At 41.0% G+C, this 21937-nt stretch overlaps 1 protein-coding gene and 1 pseudogene across 1 annotated transcript; one reads left to right on the top strand and one right to left on the bottom strand.

Moving 5' to 3' along the window:
- LOC115819351 (uncharacterized) overlaps positions 1–21937 on the top strand; it is a 91206-nt pseudogene that overhangs the window by 24231 nt on the left and 45038 nt on the right.
- LOC115818300 (trace amine-associated receptor 4-like) lies at positions 20015–21055 on the bottom strand. Its single transcript, XM_030781648.1, has one exon. It carries the CDS (start codon positions 21053–21055, stop codon positions 20015–20017), a length of 1041 nt encoding a protein of 346 aa, XP_030637508.1.

Genomic DNA, 21937 nt, shown 5'->3' with positions numbered 1-21937 from the left:
CAGATACCAGACACAGTGATGACGCAATTTTCGCCATAAAACCGCTGAAAATTCCAAACGCTCTCCAGCTCTTATATTTTCCAACTCCATAGCAGCGGCTCGCTCCAGCAGCAACTCGCTAGCAGCGGGTGTCTGTAGCGGGTGTTCCTGCCTGCAAACAGAGACTCCGTTACTCCCTGGCATTGGATTTCTTGGGGCGAGTGATCCTATCTGGATAAAGAGACACTGTTTCTCTGCCGAAGAAAAGAACAAGGAAACAACAAAGCGAGACATTTGTACAGTCAAAGTTTTAATGTACTTTCTCTCGCGCAGTTGTGACTTTAACTGCAACCAACTAATTACACTGTAACGCACACAGTATTCGACGGAAGAAAAGGCGACCGGATCCCTTTTTATTTCTTAAAACGTTGGCGAACTAAATCCAGAACCCTCCGAGATCATCGGACGAGCGACCGAGCCCCGAAGATCTTCAAGCGACAAGGAAAAGAATTTCTCCCTGGACCTGCGAATTGCACTGCTCATCAGGCCACCAAAGATGCATCTTCGGTCGCCACACAATGAGCTATTCAAAGTAAGGCTGGCATCTGGGCACACTTCAGTATTAAGATTATATGCTGTTAACAAGGGAAGTGTTGTTATTTGAATTCTTTTATGATTTAAATGTACACACTGTATTTCATGCACAATGCGGTTTTTAGCCGCTTGTTATTTTCTTTTGGTTACAACTTATGAAGGATAGATCTGGCATGTGTTCTTTCTCTCTCTAACTCCCTTTTTCTGATTGCACACCTCCAGCATTGGGATTGCAGTGCGAGTTAAGGGTTTGGTAGAGTTGTTGAGTTTAGGGCCTACTTGCTTGAGACTAGCTCTCAAGTTAGAGATTCTTTGTTCTCTCACACACATGCGCTTCTCGTTGCCCATCCCCACTCTCGTTGGTGCCAAGCACACACGCTTGCGCACTACATCCTCATACCACACATACCTTTTGCCTGTGCGCTTGCGCACAGCCTCTCTCCCTCGCTCCTCCCTCTCTCTTCAGTGTGCAGCTGGGCACATGCCCACATACACGCACGCTCTCTCTCTCTCTCTCTCTCTCTCTCTCTCTCTCACACACACACACACATGCACGCATCTCTGCTCTAACACTCATTCAGTCCTACACTGAATGCCTGTACATAAACTCATCACCAATTTATTACCATTTACACTTTGATCATTCTATTTGCTGCTGATTATTGATTGTACCATATCAGTATTAGTTTGCCAAGTAGTATTGATTATGTTAATAAACAGTATCATTGAAATAAACTGTTGTCCTGTCTGTTTCTGCCGCAGTATTCACCGAATGCCAACCTCTGCCATCAAAGTACTCCCAATTACCTTCATCAACTTGGTTGTTCATGAGTGTTATGGATTTAGTAGTGTAATTGTAATACATTAGTATTGCAATACTCTCTAAGACTGTAGCACAGTGTTGCAGCTAGCTTATCCCATTAATCTTAGTTGTTTAATTAATAAAATATTGAACTCCCAAATTAATGGTTAATAAATTATATGACACTGATTTATATGAGACTGATTTATTAATCCTATCACACCTACATCTTTTGGTGCCCCTGTGTTAGGACTGCAATTGTACCTACAACACTGTACCACACTACACCACAATGCACCACACTTTACCACACTACGCCACAATATACCACACTGTACCACACTATATCAGACTGTACCACACTATACCACACTGTACCACACTACACCAGACCATACCACACTGTACCACACTATATCAGACTATACCACACTACACCACACTATACCACACTGTACCACACTACACCAGACCATACCACACTGTACCACACTGTATCAGACTATACCACACTATACCACACTGTACCACACTACACCAAACTGTATCACACCACACCAAACTGTATCACACCACACTGTACAACACCACACCACACTACACCACACCACACTACACAACACTGTACCACACTACACCACATTGGACCACACTGTATCACACTGATCCACACTGTACCACACTACACCACACTACACCACACTACACCACATTGGACCACACTACACCACACTGTACAATGCGTGAAAAGTGGTGTATTCGGAAATATCTGGACAAAGTAATCTTCCGCCAAACCTGCTGTTTGCCGGAGGGATTCGGATGCCCACAGAACTTTGTTATGCAGACCTGAAAACTCCCACAAATGTCCAAATACAGCTGTTAGACGGAGGTTTTCGGGCATCCGCATGACCACAGTCGTTAGCTGATGGCTTGGCCTTTCAAATGCTAATAACAGTCAGTGGTCTAGGTGGGACTGGGTACAGAAGCCTGTCCGCCTTCCTCGCTGTAACTTTCTATCAGTTAGCCTATATGTAATATTTAGGCTATATTTTGATAACCACAAAAACTTGTTAGGTGCTGCATGGTGTATAATACAGCAGTGGTTGGCCCATATAGCCTTTAATGTCATTGCACTGTCGTGCCTCTAAATTACGATGGACACTTCAAATGGAGCATACAAAAACACACTGAAAACGTAATTTAAAAAAAAGTCTAAATGAGAGGTTCATTAATTACATATTTGATGGTTATGCAACTGTCCTTTACTTGGGTATAGGGTGACCAGATGCAAACAGACCAAATGGGGGACAAGTGGGACATGTTACCAATGCTGAGAGATGATGTAAAACTTAGATATAATGTCAGTCTACCTGAATAAGAAACACTTGTATACACTTGTATTGATAGACATCCAACATGCATTGGCCATTACAGGCCCATCAAAGGCAACTGTACTTATGCAAAGCAGCAGGCATCATACAGCTCAAGTCTTTCAAGTTAAACCCTTGACCAAATCCAACTATAAGAATAAATAAGGCTCAAAATAAAATATTACATAAAATAAAACAATTTCAATGCAAATCTTTATATCAAGCCAAAATCTCTATTGGATGAGTAGCAGCCAATAGAGATCTTTTTGACTATGATGTCGGCTGACAGCATTTACCTTCATATCTGTAAAGTTTTACTAAGGCTGTGTCCGAAATGGCATACTACATACTACTCGCATACTGATCTTGACGTAAAAGTAGTACGTAGTATGCAGTACATGAAAAATAAAAAATTTGCAGTACGCGACAGTTACCCGGATAATGCACTACTCTGGCGAAACTTCGCAGTATACAACCAGAGCTCACTTCATCGGGTACTGCATCCCATGAAGCAATGTGGTGATTTCCAATTGTCAAAAAATTTTAAAAACATGGCGGACAGCGACAGAAGCAGCTTCAACTTCAACTGCAGCTGCAGTTCTGAATATAAATGTATCAGTTGCATATTATGGGGTAATAAGTCTTCATACGCTTTCTTATAGGGCTACTTTTGATATATATTTGTAGTAGTGGTGGGTTGTTCGATTTTAACAGAACAGATAGCCCAACCGATAGCAAACGTGTAGTACACTACATGAAAGTTCTCATCATTGCGTACCATACTAGCGTGTGGAGTAGTATGCAGTATACAGTGTATACTGGGCCAGTATGCAGTATGCAGTACGCTAGTATGCCATTTCGGACACAGCCTAAGTTTGGTTTTTGTGACGTAGCAAAGAAATTCATTGGCCCCACAGCTGCACAGTTTGATTGACGGCCACCACAGCCTCTTGATGACCGCCCTCAATGCTGTACTCTCAGCCATTGGGTGAAAGCAAGGCTTTTAAAAAAACTCGGCTGTGTTTTTTTTTTTTTTTACTGCTTTTGAAATAGCACTATTAAACAGATTAGAAACTGTTGGGCAGACACCGTGCAGCTTTCAGAAAGAAAGGACATTTGTTAAGCTTAAGTGTTCCTTAGTAATTAAAGTTGCATTTGTGTAAACTCTCTCTCTCTTTTACACCCTTCCTTATCTATTTCTGTCACTCTCACTCTGCCTCTCTATCCCTATCCCCTTTGATCTCAGTTCTCTCTGTCTGGCTCAGACCCCCTGCTTGTAAGACCAATGCATACCAAAGCAGAAACAACTCGCTATAACACCTAATAGACGCCAGTCTCAATGTTTTAGCGCCGCAACCACCAAACCATTTGGCCAAATGCTCCATTATAAAAATTATGCGCTAAAACCATAACCATCCCTATAGTCATAAAAGCGCGGTATAACTTGGAAATAAACCATAAACCAAGTCACAAGCAGTCAGTTTTATGACCATCGAGGTAACTCCGCTGTTCTTAATGATCAAGAAACCATTTTGATCTTGTTCAAAAGTGTAAAATGCGACCGATACAAACAAATTAATGTAATTTTACTCCTCTTCAGTGAAAAAAGGTAGGTAAAATTATAGGCAGCGGGCTACGTTTGAAACTTTCCAAGTTCTAAGTGGGGTTGGAGACACCCCCAAGAGAGATGGCAATACGCCCTTTTTTTTAACAGATAAAAAGGCAAACACCTTGCTTGTCTTCAGTGCGTTTTTTTGTTTTCCGGTCGCCGCGTCACCGTACTTCGTCCCTATCTGCTCACCTCTCTGAAGAATTGGTCCCGTAGGATCACTACCGAAGAGCTGCGTCTCGAAGCACCGTTCAGCGAGCCTTCTACCTCTCCAGACTTCCATACCTGACCGTGGCAGGGCCTGCTCTTTCTCCTCCCCTTTCTCTCCTCACTACCTTTAGAGTAAGTAATCATACTAGAACATCACTCAGATAATTCTGTTGGTTGAGCGTGCCTCTTCGTGAGTAATGCCTCATACTTGCGTAGTTGTTCATTCAGACATACTTTAGGTAATGAGGATATTACTGCCTTTAGTTGTTTGTCTTCTTGTTAGTAGATTAGATGCTGTTGTTTGTGTGTGTATAGCGGATGTGCCTTAATCCCACCTGAGTTCCAATTTATTCGACATTTGATTAATTCTGTACCGTGTGAATTTGATCGTTGTAATAAACGTGTACGTCCGTATTTCTATTCCTTGAGTAAGTGATAAGTTATTTCTTAGTTACTGAATGTGGTGATCCAGGAACTTAGTTAGCTAGGTGTATTGAAGAGTGTTATTGTACTTGCTACGTTAATGCTGTTAATTATTATATGTACGGCTAATGAAGAGTTATTCTAAATAATTCCTAGGTTCAATGTTCAGAGCGCTGAGCTATAACTAGAATTTTTCAGAATATCTGTAATTTCACTGGGGTCAGGTTCCAAAATAAGGTTATAGTGACAGCAAAGTGATATTAGTATTAAGTCTAATATTCACAGTGAACCATTAACCAGATTTTCCTCATACCACTGGCACGACAAAACTATGCCGCAACAGCATAAGCGGCTCATGTGCCAGGTGGGTAGAGGAATGGATCTATATATTTTTTATTTCTGACAGTTAAAAACCAAACGACCAGCGAAAATGCGGGACGTTATCTCAGTATGAGGGATGTGGGACAAAGGATACAGGAGTTTTTTTTTTTTTTTAAAGTTTACAGGGCACAGGAGTTTTTGTTGTTGTTGTTGTTGTTGTTGTTCCTCGCTTGTTTGTTTGGAATGTTTCTCCTCAGTACGAGGACGCGCCCCGTTTTCAAACCACCCACTCAGAATCTAAGGTTGAGTCCTGTCCAATCAGTTTTCTGTGCATGCATGGCGTAGAGTGACTGTAACCAATAGCATTGTATGCAACTGCAGCGCGAAATTTGCTTTGGGGAAGGGGTTACCTGTACGTAGGGGAAGCAAATCACAGAAGGATTATAGAAGTTGTACTCCATATTCTGTCAATAGTGTGCATTTTGAAGATGACTTGAAAAAGAACACTTGAGTTTTCGAACGGTGAAGTGGACAGGCTACCCGTGCGCCGGGAATATCCGATTTTTCCAACGCCGAGTCCAAACAAAAGCAAACAACTGGTGTCCCCGTTAAATACATTTTTAAGAAGATGTCTGAACTGCAGTAAACGTTCATGGAGAATGTTATTCGGCGGTTGGACAGGATGGAGTCCCATCAAAGAGGCACAAGAGGAGTCTGCCCAAAAAAAGAAGACGAGCGGGAAATAAAGGAATAACTTTCTTTAGCTGCTTTATCACTTAATGTGGTTGAATTTAACTCTTGTATTAATTTTGCTTCTACAGGAAGCTGTGCGAAGAATGCATAATGCTGAAAACAACATGCACAGACATGATCCACAGACAAGGTAAGACAACATGTTTTGTTGGTAGGCTATATCATCACGATTGTTTCATAGTAGTGCCTGGAATTCTAAACAAACTTTTAATCAATCTTCCTTTCTTCTCCACTTTTTTCTCTCAAGCATCCTGCAAGACCTATTGAGATTATTCGAAAGAGTTAGAGGATGAACCAAGAAAGGAATCTAGAGAACAAAGAGGGGAGCAGGATCGCCACTCAAATGAGGCAAAGGAGGAGAATAATAATAATAATAACAATAAATAATAATACATTTTATTTGTAGAGCACTTTTCATGATACTCAAAGACGCTTAACAAGCATAAAATAATCAGTAAAAGAATCATAATCATAATAAAAATAATAAGAGAACATAAGAAAGAATAAAATAAGAAATAAGAGTCAGAGGCACTTGACTAAGGAGAGAAAAGTCATAAAATCAATGCAGTAAAAGGGCATAAGACGCAGTGTTAATCATAGATTAAAAGCAGTTCGAAAGAGGTGGGTTTTAAGGAGGGATTTGAATAATGATAGTTCAGTGCAGTCTCAGATGTGTTGGGGGAGGGAGTTCCAAAGGGAGGGGCAGCAATGGAGAAGGCTCTATCGCACCAGGTTCGGTGCTTGGTCCTGCATGGTATAGACAGGAGTTTCGCATCAGAGGAACGGAGGCTTCGGGAAGGAGTGTGGAGATGGAGCAGGTCAGTGAGATAGGAGGGGGCCTGGTTATGGAGGGCTTTGAAAGTGAAAAGGAGAACTTTGAATTGGATCCATTTAGGGACAGGAAGCCAGTGGAGTTTCTGAAGGACTGGGGTGACGTGATCACGGGAACGGGAGTGAGTGAGCAGGCGAGCAGCAGAGTTCTGGATGTATTGAAGTTTGTTTAGGACTTTGGTTGATGAGCCGTGAAGAATGCTGTTGCAGTAGTCATTCTTCGATGTAATGAAAGCATGGATCAGAGTTTCTGCAGCAGAAAAGGAGAGTGATGAACGGAGACGTGCTATGTTCTTTAGGTAGAAGAAAGCAGTTCTGGTGATGTGGTTAACATGGTGTTCAAAAGAGAGGTTGCTGTCAAAAATTACTCTGAGGTTGCGGATGTGTGGGGAGGGAGACAATGTGGAGTTATCGATGGTGAGGCAGACATTGTGAGCATTTTTTGTGAGGGATTTGGGACTGATGATGATCATATCTGATTTTTCCCAGTTTAGCATGAGGAAATTGGCTTGCATCCAGGATTTAACCTCAGTGATACAGTTGGTCAGAGTAGAGTGGAAATGTAGCGCTGGACATCATCAGCATAGCAGTGGAAGTGGAGACTGTGCTGACGGATGATGTTGCCAAGGGGGAGCATGTAGAGGATGAAAAGAAGAGGACCAAGCACTGAACCCTGGGGGATGCCTTGGGACAGAGGGGCTACGGAGGAGGTGCACTTGTTAATATTGATGAACTGTTGACTATTTGTGAGATATGACACAGGAGAGGGCAGTGCCGGTGATGTTGGCATGGGATTCCAGACGGGAAAGAAGAATGGTGTGGTTGATGGTGTCAAAAGCTGCAGTGAGATCGAGGAGGATGAAAATGCTGAGGTGGCCAGAGTCTGAGGAGAGGAGTAGGTCATTGGTGACTTTCAGCAGAGCCGATTCTGTGCTGTACTGTGAACGGAAACCAGATTGAAATGGTTCGAACAGGTCATTTGAGCTTAGGTGGGCTTTGATTTGGGAGGCGACAACACGTTCCAGTATTTTTGAGAGAAAGGGGAGATTGGAGATGGGACGGAAATTGCACATGATGTCAGGGCTGAGTCCAGGTTTTTTGAGAATGGGGATGACAACAGCCAGTTTGAGCGTTTGGGGAACTGAACCAGAACTGAGGGAGGAGTTTATGATCAGTGTGATGAGTGAGGAGAGAACCGGGAGACAGTCCTTGATGAAGTTGGATGGGATGGGATCCAGAATGCAGTTGGAGCTTTTCACTCCCGCCATGATGTTGGCCAGTTCCATTGGGGAAACGGAGGAGAATTGAGACAGGGGCTGAGTGGTGAATTGGAGAGACATACTTTGGGAGCTGAGGAGAGCAGGGAAGGTGGTCAGATTATTGTAGATGGTATCAATTTTAGTTTGGAAGGAAAGAGTTACACTTAATGACAGTAAAGGTTTTGAGAGTGTTCTCAGTGGGCTTGAGAAGATTGTTTATTGTGGAGAAGAGAGCCTTGGGGTTGTTGGAGCCAGAGTGTATGAGGTCTGAGTAATAGGTGGACCGAGCCGTGGTGAGAGCTTCTTTGTATTGTTGGAGGTAGTCTGAATAAGCCTGAAGATGCACTGTGAGGCCAGTTTTCTTGTAGAGTCTCTCGAGCTGGCGCTTGCAGGTTTTCATTTGGTAGACTCAGGAGTGTACCAGGGAGCTGAGTGTGTGAATGAAACGGTTTTGGTTTTAACAGGAGCCATCTGATCAAGACAGGAGGAGAGTATGACGTTGTAATAATTAACGAGATCAGAGGGATTATCAGACAGAGGGGGAGAGGAGGTGGACAGTTTACTAGCAAGAAGAGCAGATAGAGCCGAGGGAGAGACAGATTTGAGGTTTCTGAAGGATATATTTTGTTTGTCTTTTGGAATGGGGATAGGGATGTCGATGTCCAAAATGACTGCCAGGTGGTCAGAGACGTCAAGGTTGAGACTGGAGAGGTGATGAATTGAGAGTCCAGTGGAGCAGACCTAATCCAAAATGTGACCATGGCTGTGAGTGGGGAAGTTGATATGTTGTGTGAAGTTAAAGCACTGTAATAGTTCCAGGAATTCTGTGGTGAATTTACAGTCAGTGTCATCAATGTGGACATTAAAATCACCCAGGAGGAGAATAGAAGGTGAGATGGCACATAACTGGGTCAGAAACTCAGAAGTCAGAGAGAAAGGAGGCGTTTGGCTAGGGGGGACGGTAAATAACATCAGTGGCCAGAGGAGTGAGGCCTGAGAGTTTGAAGGCAATATGTTCAAAAGAACGGGGTTTGTGCCAGGTTTCAGTGAGACAGAGGAAATCCAGATTATTGTCAGTTATAAATTCGTGCAGGATAAGGCTTTTTTTGTTGAGCGAACGAATGTTCAGCAAAGCCATTTTCAGGTGGCGTTGCTTTGTAGTTGGTTGTGAGGACCGGGGATGGGGACGAAGATTGGCCAGATTCACGTGTTGTTTGTTGTGATGATGTAATGCAGAAGTTGGTGCACGACAGGACCATAGGGATGGCATAGAATATGGAGACGAGGCGTAATATGTAAACATGCGGCCAGATCCTCTGTGTAGAGAATGGCTGTGGCGAAGTATTCCAGTCTCCCTGAGAATGTCCATACAATCCGGTCACAGGTGGTTATTGAGGTTGTGGAGATCTGAGGTGGAGTAGAGTAACGGCATGGTCCAGCTAGCACAAGCTGGCGATTACCTTCTATCCAAGAGCAGGACATCCAGGAGAGGGGAAGCTCAGCAGTAAACACAGGATAATCCAAAGCTTGTTAATCGCAGGACAGCAGAAGTCCAATGGGTAGAAGTAGCCTGGGGGGGCTACCAGTTAGCTTTGCACTCCTACTTGGGGAATGGAGGTCAACCGGTGTGGTGGTGGCTAGCAGAGAAAAACGACCCAAGCCCGGCAGACGGACCACACCAGAACGGGAAGATCCTGGTAGGATAAGCGGATGGGCTCGTAGTAGCTAGTGATGTGGCAGACCAAGACTGCTCCGGTAGCAGGGCGACGAATTCAAGCTGTGAGTCAGTCCCAAAGTCCAGCATCGGTTTCGTCGATGAAGCTGTAAAAACCTTAATTCTCAGAGACGGAGCGGCAGCCAAAATGCGCCAGCGTCCACCATCTTGCCTATCTTGCCTTTGATGCTGTTGTAAGTCAAAACATCATTTCCCCAGTACTTCTTAGACTTTTTCTCCATTTGCTATTTTCAGCGGTCTAATTTCTGTTTTCACTGTGTTTTGCAGCAGCACAAGGCCAGAGCTAGTGTTCTTTAAACTGAGGAAGAGGCTGCCATATGGACGACTGCATCAGTAGATATAATTTCTGAAGAGGAGGACGCCATCTTGGATGGAAGGCCAGGGTGGGTCCTCCCGCAGAGTTGTCTGCACTGTGTGGGGTGCTACAGAATAGACTGGACAAAGACCAAAAATATGTTGTGAATCACCATGCACGAGTTGGTGCGGATAGATAGAGACCACGGAAGCTGGGTTGTTCTTGGGAATGCTCAACATTTAGAGTTTCATTTATGCTCCCAAAAAGCATTTATATTATATACTATGATATTATAGTCTATTCTGTTCTAATGTATTCTATTCTGTTATATGTTGTACATTGATATATATATATATATATATATATATATATATATATATATATATATATATATATATATATAATTGTCAATTTATATGCCTTATAATTTATATTATTTCTTTATTTATAATAAAATTTGTGTAATTCATTTTTGTTTGCTAGATCTATACAATCTACCTATGAACATAAATCAACACCACCAATAATAATAATAATAATAATAATAATAATAATAATAATAACAATAATAATATTAATAATATAAACCATATGAAATCATGTCTAGGGACACACAATGGACCAATGGGGAAGGGTTTTAGAGGAGGAGCAAGACATTGCTTCACCAATCCACAGTAAGACTTTTGACCAATTGCAGGATACCTGGTGGCCCAAGCTGTGAAGTGCAAATGTTCCCTTGCAAGCACCCCCAAGGGATTATTCACCATGGCAACTAAGGGCCCTAGGCAGACCCCCAAACCTGGTACTTATTCAGGAGCATTTCATGCCACGTAACAGAGCTGCAAAGTGCCGGATACAGATGATTATCTGTGGAGTATCCGGGAATATACAGGAGTATTCCAGTCCGGATACACCTCTTTTCACGCAGTGGTACCACACTGTACCACACTACACCACACTATATCAGACTGTACCACACTACACCACACTGTACCACACTGGTCCACACTGTACCACACTACACCACAATACACCACACTGTACCACACTACACCACACTGGACCACACTACACCAAACTACACCACACTGATCCACACTGTACCACACTATATCAGACTGTACCACACTACACCACACTGTACCACACTACACCACACTATACTACACTACACCACACTCCACCACACTGTACCACACTGTACCACGCTACACCACATTGTACCACACTACACCACAATACACCACACTATACCACACTGTACCACACTATATCAGACTGTACCACACTACACAACACTCACAACATCCAAAAGCGCCTATTGGTGCCTATCTCCCTAGTCAGGTTGAGAAGGTTTGCCTGCACATGCAGTTCACACTTTTGAATGATCTTACTAAAGAGAAAGGACTCAGGAGAGACACTGACATTGCAGATTGTGGAGGGGACTGGATCCACAAACAGGAACTGCTGAGAGAGGTGAAAAAGTTTATGGAACTTTGTTTCTGCCTGCCTGTGTCTGTCGCCTCTTTTGAGAGGTCATTCTCCACACTTCAGCAGCTCAAAACATGGTTAAGAAGTGCCATGATGCAAAGAAGGCACACATGGCTTTGCTGCACGTACATCAGGTCATTGTGGTCGGGTTGGACATCGCGCCTTTGATGCAAATCTTTGTGCAGCACAGCAGAACACAAGGCCACATTCGGCACCCTTAATTAAAAGTACGTTACTCCATAATTTTAGTATTTTTTGTTATTGATGTATGGTTGTTATTACTGTGAATTATCGTTGTATTTAATTGGGGGGGGATAGCAAACCATAACAACCTTCAAATATCCATAAAGAATGGACCTAGCAGCTGTTTAGTGATAAAGAAAGTATCGGTAAAAACATAACGCGGAACTACACATAATGGGATGTATGCACCACGTTTGTGAAAATTCACACAGAGCTAAACATAATAGGATGTATGTACAGTGTTTGTGTCTATGCTGATATTTACCATTAAATGTGTTGAAGGAAAGTGTGTAAGCGCATGCACATACATAGTCATGCATGCATTTTTACTGTGCAGCTCTCCTCAGTGAAAATATGTTCCCGCATGCATCGAAGAAAGCATAGAGAACAGGGTTATATGTTGAATGAAAGTAAGCAACCAAGACAAGGGCATTAAAAATACCAACAGGCATCATAAATTTAATAGAAGGATCAATAGCAATAGTTATAAAATACAGCAGCCAGCAGAAAAGAAAGTCCCAATTCAATGGCCAGTGTTTTCATGGCCTTCCTATCTCTCCACTCTGATGCTTGTTTCTTTACTTCATGACAAGCCACTGTGGCCATTCTGTCAGATATGACCTTGGTATGTTTTCTAGCAACATGAAAGATCTTAACATACAAAGAGATCATTATGGTCCCTGGAATGAGGAAAGACACAAGAGGAGCAATGACACCCCACTCTTTGTTAAACAACGACGTACATTGGTTGAAACTGCTTGGATTGCGTAGTTGTTTGAAATAGATTATAGAGGTTATGACCAGAGGGTTTCCACAATGCTGTCATTAGAATGGTAGTCATCATAAATGCGTACATGGCCACCCTTATGAAAAACAGTCTGAGAGTTCGAGGACAGGAGACTTGCAGGTGAGGGAAACAAAGCAACATAGCTGCTGTATCACCAGTCTTGTTCAGGCCTTTGTTCTCCATCAGCTTCAGCAGGATGTTTTCCAGAGATGAGAAAAAATGTCTTTACTCTGTCATGTAGAGGTAAAGGAACACATGGAATGAAAAAAAAATATTCCTTAAAAATTAGTTTGTTAACACTAGAAGCGCCGCGCCGGTTTGACCTACTTATACCTAGAAGCGCCGAGTGCCGGTCATTTGACCGCTGTGACTACCTACTAGGAGTGGCGCACAGATTTTACCTACTTAAAGCGCGGCTAGGCGGTCAAATGACCGCCGAGTCATTAGACAAGGACACTGTTACTGACACATAATGATCGCTAGATGGCGCTTCTTGCACGAAGCAAATAGTTTGCTTACAAGATCAACTCGCGTTCGGCCAATGTATCATTCATTTCAGTGTTAGCAGTCGATTATTATTTCATTAGAACGTTTGGCATAAAGGCATAAATTCCGGAGGAAGTCTCGATCAAATTCGACTGAGAAAACCATCTGAACAAGACTAGTTCAGGTAACTTTTTCATAGTATTTGTTTTTTAACATTTAATCTTCTACCTTGGAGAATTAGTTTATTATACGGGATGTCACACACGTTGCGAGTTAGACTGCGGTTGGTCTGTAAATGTAGTCTGACTGTATCAACATTCAGTTGTCGACTGACAATGATCACGTCGTTGCCCCTAGTGATTAATTTATTGTAAGGGCACGGTCCAGGTAGTGCAAAAATCAGAGACAAATGTGATTGTAAATTAACTGTTGTAGGGAGCGATTACAGATTTGAACATTCTAATTGTTGGGCGACATGTCGGGTGACGGAGTAAGCTATAAACTGGACTCTATACTTACTCAATAGAACAACCTATCGGAATGACAAGACAGGCAGTAATTGGTTGAGAATTACAATGCGTGTAAATCAAAACTTGTGAAAGTTTATAGTGTGAGACTGCTTTGGGTGGCGCTGGAGGAGTAGACTAAAGCGTTTCAGTTCCGAACTCGTCTGTCTCCGTGAAATTATCGCTTATACCACATAATAAGCCCAGCCGAGCATTTCAAGCTTTACACTTGCATTTTAATAAATTAATTATCTACCACAACTAACAGATCATTCTATGCCATGATAGAAGCAAACACTACGACTTTTCAAGGCATTCAGTGGGCTATGAGAAGCCTAACACCTAGCCTGCCAAGCAACCTACGAGTAACACCTCCCAACCCCCTCCCAATAAAGTGCCATAGTCTATTGTTAGTCTCCCGCACTAGAATGATTTGGCCAAAACTAGTTCATACCACAAGTAGCCTACCACCGTCTATCATGAGTCGCAGCTAAATCTAATTCCACACATGTAATAGAAAATGTAGGCACCGCTTGGAAATGAATAAATATGCATGGATGTTGTTTTTACAAAATATGTATGTCGCAATGGATTTTCGTAAACAAAGCTGTGTCAGGTGTGTAGGCTTTTAGAGTAAATAACGTAGCATAAGATGGCCGAATTTTTACCATTTATTGAAACTAAATTACAGCACGAAAAAGCCCTTCTTTTTGGTAAATCGACAGCTGTGTAGTTTATTTACAGTAAATACTTAAGAAAGAATGAAATATACATTACACACGATAGATACACGAGATAGTGTATACAGTGAAATGCACTAAGTACATAAACAGATAAAGTGCTTTTCGAGCTGTTTATTATCCTGTGTGTCGGGATGCTGTAACCACTATTACACAGCCTGTCCCAGCAGGGAATGTTGTACCTCGATGTTTTGTGTTCGCAATTCATGTGGAGAGATATTCGACCGACAGCCTAGAACAATAGCCTAGGTGTGATCCCAACCCCCTCCCAACGACCGCGTCATGAATCACTTGGTCAATCAACTCAGAAGTTCACTTCAACGTAGACCAAAAGATTGTTTGCCAGTGCCAACGAGGGGAAGAAATTTTCGGCCTACTGCCGGCCTAATGTCATCTTTCCCTAGATAGAGAATTGCGCTCAACATGTATTTTGTTTCAACGTCAGCGGCCACCCAGAATTTAATAGCAAATTAGTTTAATGGCCATGTTCTGTGTGAAACGACACAGTAACAACTTGATAGAGAACAGTTGTTCATCTACAGTTATGTTCTCACTAGGTGTGTAAGAAGCAATACTTTATCGAAAATCTAATTTATCTGTCACAAGGTGGGCAGCCCTTGCATTCTTGTCATCAAAGCGCAGACAGCGCATGATATCGTGGAATCTCTGTCGAGACATCCGTCTCTGAAAATGGGATTTCCCACGTTAGCAGACCAGTAGTCGTCCGGGTTTATGATTTCACCGCCCGTAATACCTCCCAAACAAACGAGACCTGCAGTTTGAACTTTTTTTCGATCATCACTTCGATCAGTTTCTGCTTCAGAGTATTTCTGAATCTTTCACCACATTTCTGTGTCAGTCAAACACACTAAACTGTCCAATAGACTTGTAATATTGTCCCTGGCATAACATGTGGGCCCTGGGGTTTCTCTCATGATATTGCACTCTCGCGCCAGCAGTTTGTTCAACCTATACTGTGCCGTCTCTTGCGTAGGGTGTTATTATATTGAATGAATTAGCATTCGCAAAATTCCTGCTCACTATCTAAGTCATATAATAATTAGTTACGCCCCTCTACGTGAAACAAAAATGCGTTTATTATACGTTTGTCCGCTTTACAAAACATTTGCATTTTAATACTGTAAATTATTTTTGCAGCTCTAAAATAATGTAATGTCATGACATGAGAATAAAGCTTACCCTAGTTTACACACGAACTATCAGTCATATGATGACTAATTACGCACGGTTCAAGTAGGCTAGTGCAAAAATCAGTGACAATTGATACGCCCATGTAGGCCTACATGAAACAAAAATGCGCTTCATAGTTATTAAATTGTCGTCATTTTTGCACATTATGTAATATTAATGTATGACTCTTATAACTCTCGATATATATAAAGACAGAAAACTAGTACGAGCGAACCCTTGCGCCATCTGCTGCGAGAAAAGAGAATCGCAGCCTTCAAAGGCAGGAAACAACATGGCCGAACGCGAGGCTGACAGCAGTTTCACAGAATTAGAAGCAAAATAGCTTTAAATTAGCTTGTACCGGGGTGATTTTGAAAATTTAAGGATACTGGGTGATAAAATGCACAAATCTAGGAAAAGTCATGAAAGGACGGCCCTGAAATTTGACCGAGTGCAAAGATTTAATTTTTTTTTGGGTCACTGCGGTCAAATGACCGGCGCGCGGCGCTTCTAGGTATAAGTGGGTCAAACCAGCACGGCGCTTCTAGTAAGACGTCACAGCGGTCAAATGACCGGCGCTCGGCGCTTCTAGTGTTAAGCAATAAAAAAAGTATGAAAGAGCATGCCTAGGTAACCTTCGCTAAAGACCTCACTCGCACATGCATCTAGTCTACCATTCTATTTGTGACAGCACACTTGTGATTGCAGCAACAAACCCTTGGTTCATTTAGGAACCCTATCTTGTTCTCCAAGACCAGTATGACGGTACTCTACTGAAGGGTTTTCCCTCCCTCCTGGGCTGCCTCTTGAACTTCCAGTGTCAAATGGATCTCACTCACCCTCCTGTTCCTCCTTAGCAGCCACCAGTTCCAGTAACTGTTCCTTTAAAGCAGCCTCTGGGTCCTGAAGGTGCTCCAGGCTCTGGAATTCAGTTACGTGCTCCACCTGATTCTCATGGGTTTCTATCTGTAGCACTGCCCAGGTCTCCAGCTCCAGACACACTAGTACTGTTAACTGAGCATTACCTGCTCCTCTCAGTACTCCAGGCCTGTCACGTGGATTACCTACTGTTCTTGCCCAGTTCTCCAACATTGCCCTCTGGGTCTCCAAACCTGTCCCCTGGCTCACCTCCAGCTCCTGCAGTTTCGTTGGCCAAATAATTTCCTTTTCTGCCAATTTCCAGTTTTACCTGGCCTGTTATCAGAAGGGGGTTCAGAGGAATGTCATGACTCTGCCTACACTTCCCCCCTCTGCTGGTCAGTCAGTGGTGTTTTTGTTTGTTTGTTGTTTGTTTGTTTGTTTTGATTTAATTTGTCAGTGATTCCATCATACCTTCTGTTTGTGCCAGTCTGTCAATACCTCCTTTTTTCTTCAGGTCTTTGAAGTGTCTCACATATTTAGTGTGAGTCACTGGGCCTTGTACTTCTAGTGGTCTATCACCAGTCTGCCAGGTTTGCTCTTATGTCATTTTTCTGGCATTCCTTGGCTACTGTGTCTAGTGTAACTTTCCTATTTTCCTTTGTAACTTTGTTTCATTAAATACCTCACTAGCAGGAGGCATCCAGTCTCCTACAGTATTCATCACAGGTGTATATTTACACAGAATATCTGCATATGTACTGTGAAACTTCTGCTCTGGTTCTCACTGTAGACTTATTTGCATGACTTCAGAATAGACTTAGCATGACTGAATGTTGAATCATAAGTATTCTCTGTTTCAATTGCTTGTCACTGGAGCATAGATGGGAAGGCTCATTAATCAAAATGTGACCTATATAAAGGCTTGCTTTAGTATTAAGTTTGTAACAACTGCTAACATGCTCCTCACCCCCCCTTCCCCCCCAAACAAACACACACACACACACACACACACACACACACACATAGAAACACAGGTTTTGGTCTCTGACAAGTGTTACCAAAGAAGCCTTTGGGACTTGTTAGCACTTTCCAGTTTTAATACAGACACATCTCTCACAGATGTAATACAGTGCTCATCACTGAAGACACACTGGTGATGCAAGGTACCCTGTAAAAACAAGTTGATCTAAACAAAGAACCACTTTGGTCTCACCTGATTAGTTTTCTTACCTATATGTGTTAATTGCCACACTGTTGCAAAGACAACCTTAAGACTGGCAACTTGGACAGATTTTCTCGTCTTTTTTTCTCAATGCAAAAGTGCACAAAACCACATTATACTCAATGACTGTGTTAACAGTGTTCCTAATATGCCTGCCTTTGATTTCACTACAATGACACCAAGGTTTAATGTGTGTTTGGTTTGTAGTTTCCATACTATGATAGTTCACTTGTTAGGAGACTCTTCACTTGTTAAGAGACTACTATATCTAGAAAAGGAATGAATCATATGTGCATGTTACAGAAAACAGTTTAATGACAATGTAGGTAGTATCCACTGTCAGGAAATAAGACACCTCTATATTGTGTAGTAATTAAAAATATAGTGGTCACTATATAACATATTTTACCAATAATATTCAGACTTAGACCAGCAATTCTCTGGTAATGGTATATCAAGAACTAAACTTACCAAGGTGCTATAGACAAAACTCAGTATTCCAGTATTCCCGTAAAAATATCATTCATATTAAATTGCCCTCCTCACATACTTAGTCCTGGTTTCAGCAACATAGTCTGTGATGAAACGTATACACAATCAGTAACTTGGTGGCTTCCCTGACCTCTTAACCCCAGCTCCTACATCAGCAATATATCTGCTAATCAGCAGTCCTTAATACCCTAAATACTATGAAAACAAAAAAAAAGTACATAAGCTTTTCTAACTGAATGTATAGTATGTAATGCTCTTATAAAAAGTAAAATGTCTTATTTGAATAAACATTTAGTAAAATATTTCAAATACAATAAATGGATAGGTCATGTTCATGAGTGATGGTTAAATTCTGAAGTTCCACATTTAGCTGATTATCATAAGGGTCATAACAGCAATTAAAGTTTGGTGCAATTTACTGGTGAATCAAAGAGTACATCTACATTTCCTTTAAATAAGCAGTAAATCATCTTAATGAGCACATGACCAAATAGCTAAATTTTATATCTAAATCAGTAATACATACATAAATCTCACTTCCTGTTGCTTTAAGGTTGCGCATTGTATGTGACAAAATAGGAAAGTCATTTGATATGTATATGAGGTTTCACAGAGATTGGACAAGAAGCTATACAGCATTTCCTGTTTGTGTGGAAATTTGTGTAAACTGATCAATGAATAAAGGGCCAATAGTAAATAAGTGCTATTTCATCATTATGAAAGAAACTGAAATGAAATGCACAGACATTTTTGTTTAAATGAGAAAGAGCATGAAAGAATTATGTCTTAGTTCCTTTTCATGACACATGGTGTGCTTACTGACACTGATGTGTGATATGAATCTCATAAGTGGCCCTCAGTTTGTCTGGTTTAATTTCACCTTAAAGAGATAATTGTCAGCATAAAGGTTGTCTACATCAGAATGTCATGTCTCTCTCAGTAATCTCTCCAAGTTGCTCTAAGGGGCATACCTTATTCAGAGCTCCTCTTTCCTTTTCTTCCTCATTCTGACTCTGAGTGCACTGTTTTTGATCATGAGACCCAACAGTCATCCAATAATAATAAAAACATTATTTGTGCTCAGTGTTTTAATTTAATTATAAATCTGGTGGACAAAATTTGTACAAGGACTACAAAATTTTCTGTTTTCATTAAATGATATATAGAACAAAAGCAGAAATAAAGGAGTCTGTGAGTAAAGTTGCATCATATAAAAAAGTGATTATATTCTTTTGGATGTAAGTAAGAGGGGGAGGATGGAACATTTTTTAAACCTCAGAATGTTTTGCTTCCTTTTGCAGTACCACTTAGGCTTGTATTGTTGTGGGTCTATGCAAGCCGCTGCCATACCTGACATGCCTGCCTAGTTTATTTATCAAACAAGAGAAAATGTCTAAATGACAGCAAAAGAGATGAATCATCAGTAAAAACCAGATGAGGCAAAAACAATAACAGAGTTACACACCCATGGTGTATATCCCCATAACAATACCCAAGCAACAGCATTTTAAGCCATTTTAGGCCACCTATGCACATTTGAGTGTGCTCTCCAAAATAGAGACCACAAGAGGAAATTTGAAAAAGACAAGGTCAGAAATGGAACAAGATTGGAAAGATGTGATCTTCAAATTATCCACTTTAATTTCATATTCCCTTGCCTTTTTTGCTTATTTTCTGTAATTTAGAGTAAATAATCTCTCTCACTGATCTCTCCAAATAGCTCTAAGAGGCATAATTTATCAGAATTTATTTCTGATTTTTTATCTAGCTCACTCTTTTTGAATAAAGATGGTGTGAAGGTGGTGAAAGTGTGATCATGAAGAGAACAAAGTAGTAGAGGTAATCTTGAGGCCAAAAATCTTTGCTATAATAATTTTAAATGCCTTTCGAAAGTGCAGATAGAAGAAGGCATAGATTACAGGGTTGCATGTAGAATTAAAGTAACCAAACCAGAAGAGGGCCTCAAAAACATCAACAGGTGTAACAAAGTTCAGGAATGGATCAACAAGAGAAGCACAGAGGAAGGGGACCCAGCATAGCAGAAAAACACACATTACTATTGCCAACGTTTTAGCAGCCTTCCTCTCTCTCTGCTCTGATACTCTGTTCTTTAATTCATGACAAGCAACTGTGGCCATTCTGTCAGAAATGACCCTGGCATGTTTTCTAGCAACATGAAAGATCTTAATATATAAACAGGACATTACAGTTCCTGGAATGAAGAAAGCTACAAGAAAAACGGTGATCCCACATTGTTTACCACAAATGAAAACACAGCTACCAATGCAAGAATCCAGTAGTACAAGTGTCTTGAAATTCTCCGTAGTTACCTCTGAGAACACAAGCCCAAAACTGAAAGTAGATGCAGTCAACCAGATGACAACTATATATATGATCACGTTGAGGGTAGAAACATTTGTCTTGTATTGCAAAGGATGACAGATGGCCCGGTATCTGTCAATTGAAACCAAACACAGATGCAATATAGATACTGTAGAGAACATAATGTCTAGACTGGAATGGACTCTACAGAAATGTTTCCCCAAGTACCAGCATCCTTCAACTGTTCTCAACATACTGAAAGGCATAACAAAGCAGCCTAAACAACAATCAACCAAGGCCAAGGATATAAGGATGAAATTAGTGGGACTGTGTAGTTGTTTGAAATGTGATATAGCAATTATGACCAGAAGGTTTCCACACACAGTCATTAGAATGGTGGTCAGCATGAAGGCGTACATAGCCACCCTTATAACAGACAATCTGAGAGTTCGAGGGCAGGAGTTTTGCAGATGAGGGAAACAGAACAACACAGCTGCCATCTCACCAGTCTGATTCAGGTCTGTGTTCTTCATCAACTCTTGTGATTTTTTTTACCTGAGGCAAGACAAAATTACTATGTGTATTCTGTAAATCAAAATCAAAGAAAATAAAATATGAGCTGATTCCCTGAATCAAATTCTTTTTAAAGAATTCTACCTAAGGTAGAAGGCAGAATTAAAAAGACCTTACTTTAATTAAAAGTGACCTTTTGTGAAAAGTAAAAAAAAAAATTGTATTTCAAGAGATTGTTTCAAGTAAAACAAATATTTAATTGTCTTACATCTAACATTTCAATAGGACAATTATAATAGTGCTCAATTATAGTAGTGCCTTAATGATCAAATTATTTAAATGCTATTCCTGATAATGCTATGATCTCCACTACTACTACTACTACTAGTAATAGTAATAATAATACCCCATGTAATGGAATGTGGAGGAGTACAATTATAAAATTACAAATAAAAACTATAAATATATCTTACTCAGACACAAAATCACATCTTACAGACAACTCATCCTTGTTGAAAACTTGAATCTGTAGGTATGACCTACACTTGCATCTTTACATTCTTTATATAGCATAGGTGGAAACACCCACAGCATAAAAAAAAGAAAGGATTATGATATCTGACATACAGTCAAAATGAGAGAATTTTAGTTGGGATATTGCTGACTGATGATATTGCTAAATAATTAAATATTTCATTTAATAACTGGATGGAAGGTCCCAGGAGGCTAAATGTACCGTATGCGCAAGTCAAGATTATTGCACAGACTGGGGAAATACACAATTCAGGTAAGGGAAACAAACAGGCAGAAACACATGACTCAGGCAGAGCAGGTAGGCAGATTTACATGAACAGGTACAGGAGCACAGGAACAAAAACAGGCCTAAAAATCTAAATTCATAG

The sequence above is a fragment of the Chanos chanos genome, chromosome 8 (assembly GCF_902362185.1).
Source record: "Chanos chanos chromosome 8, fChaCha1.1, whole genome shotgun sequence".
Lineage (NCBI taxonomy): Eukaryota > Metazoa > Chordata > Actinopteri > Gonorynchiformes > Chanidae > Chanos > Chanos chanos.
The sequence above is the reverse complement of the archived record's forward strand: the minus strand, read 5'-3'. Positions and strand labels throughout refer to the sequence as shown.

Coding starts and splice junctions, on each gene's coding strand:
- LOC115818300 (XM_030781648.1), bottom strand. CDS start 21,055: ATGAAGAACACAGACCTGAATCAGACTGGTGAGATGGCAGCTGTGTTG.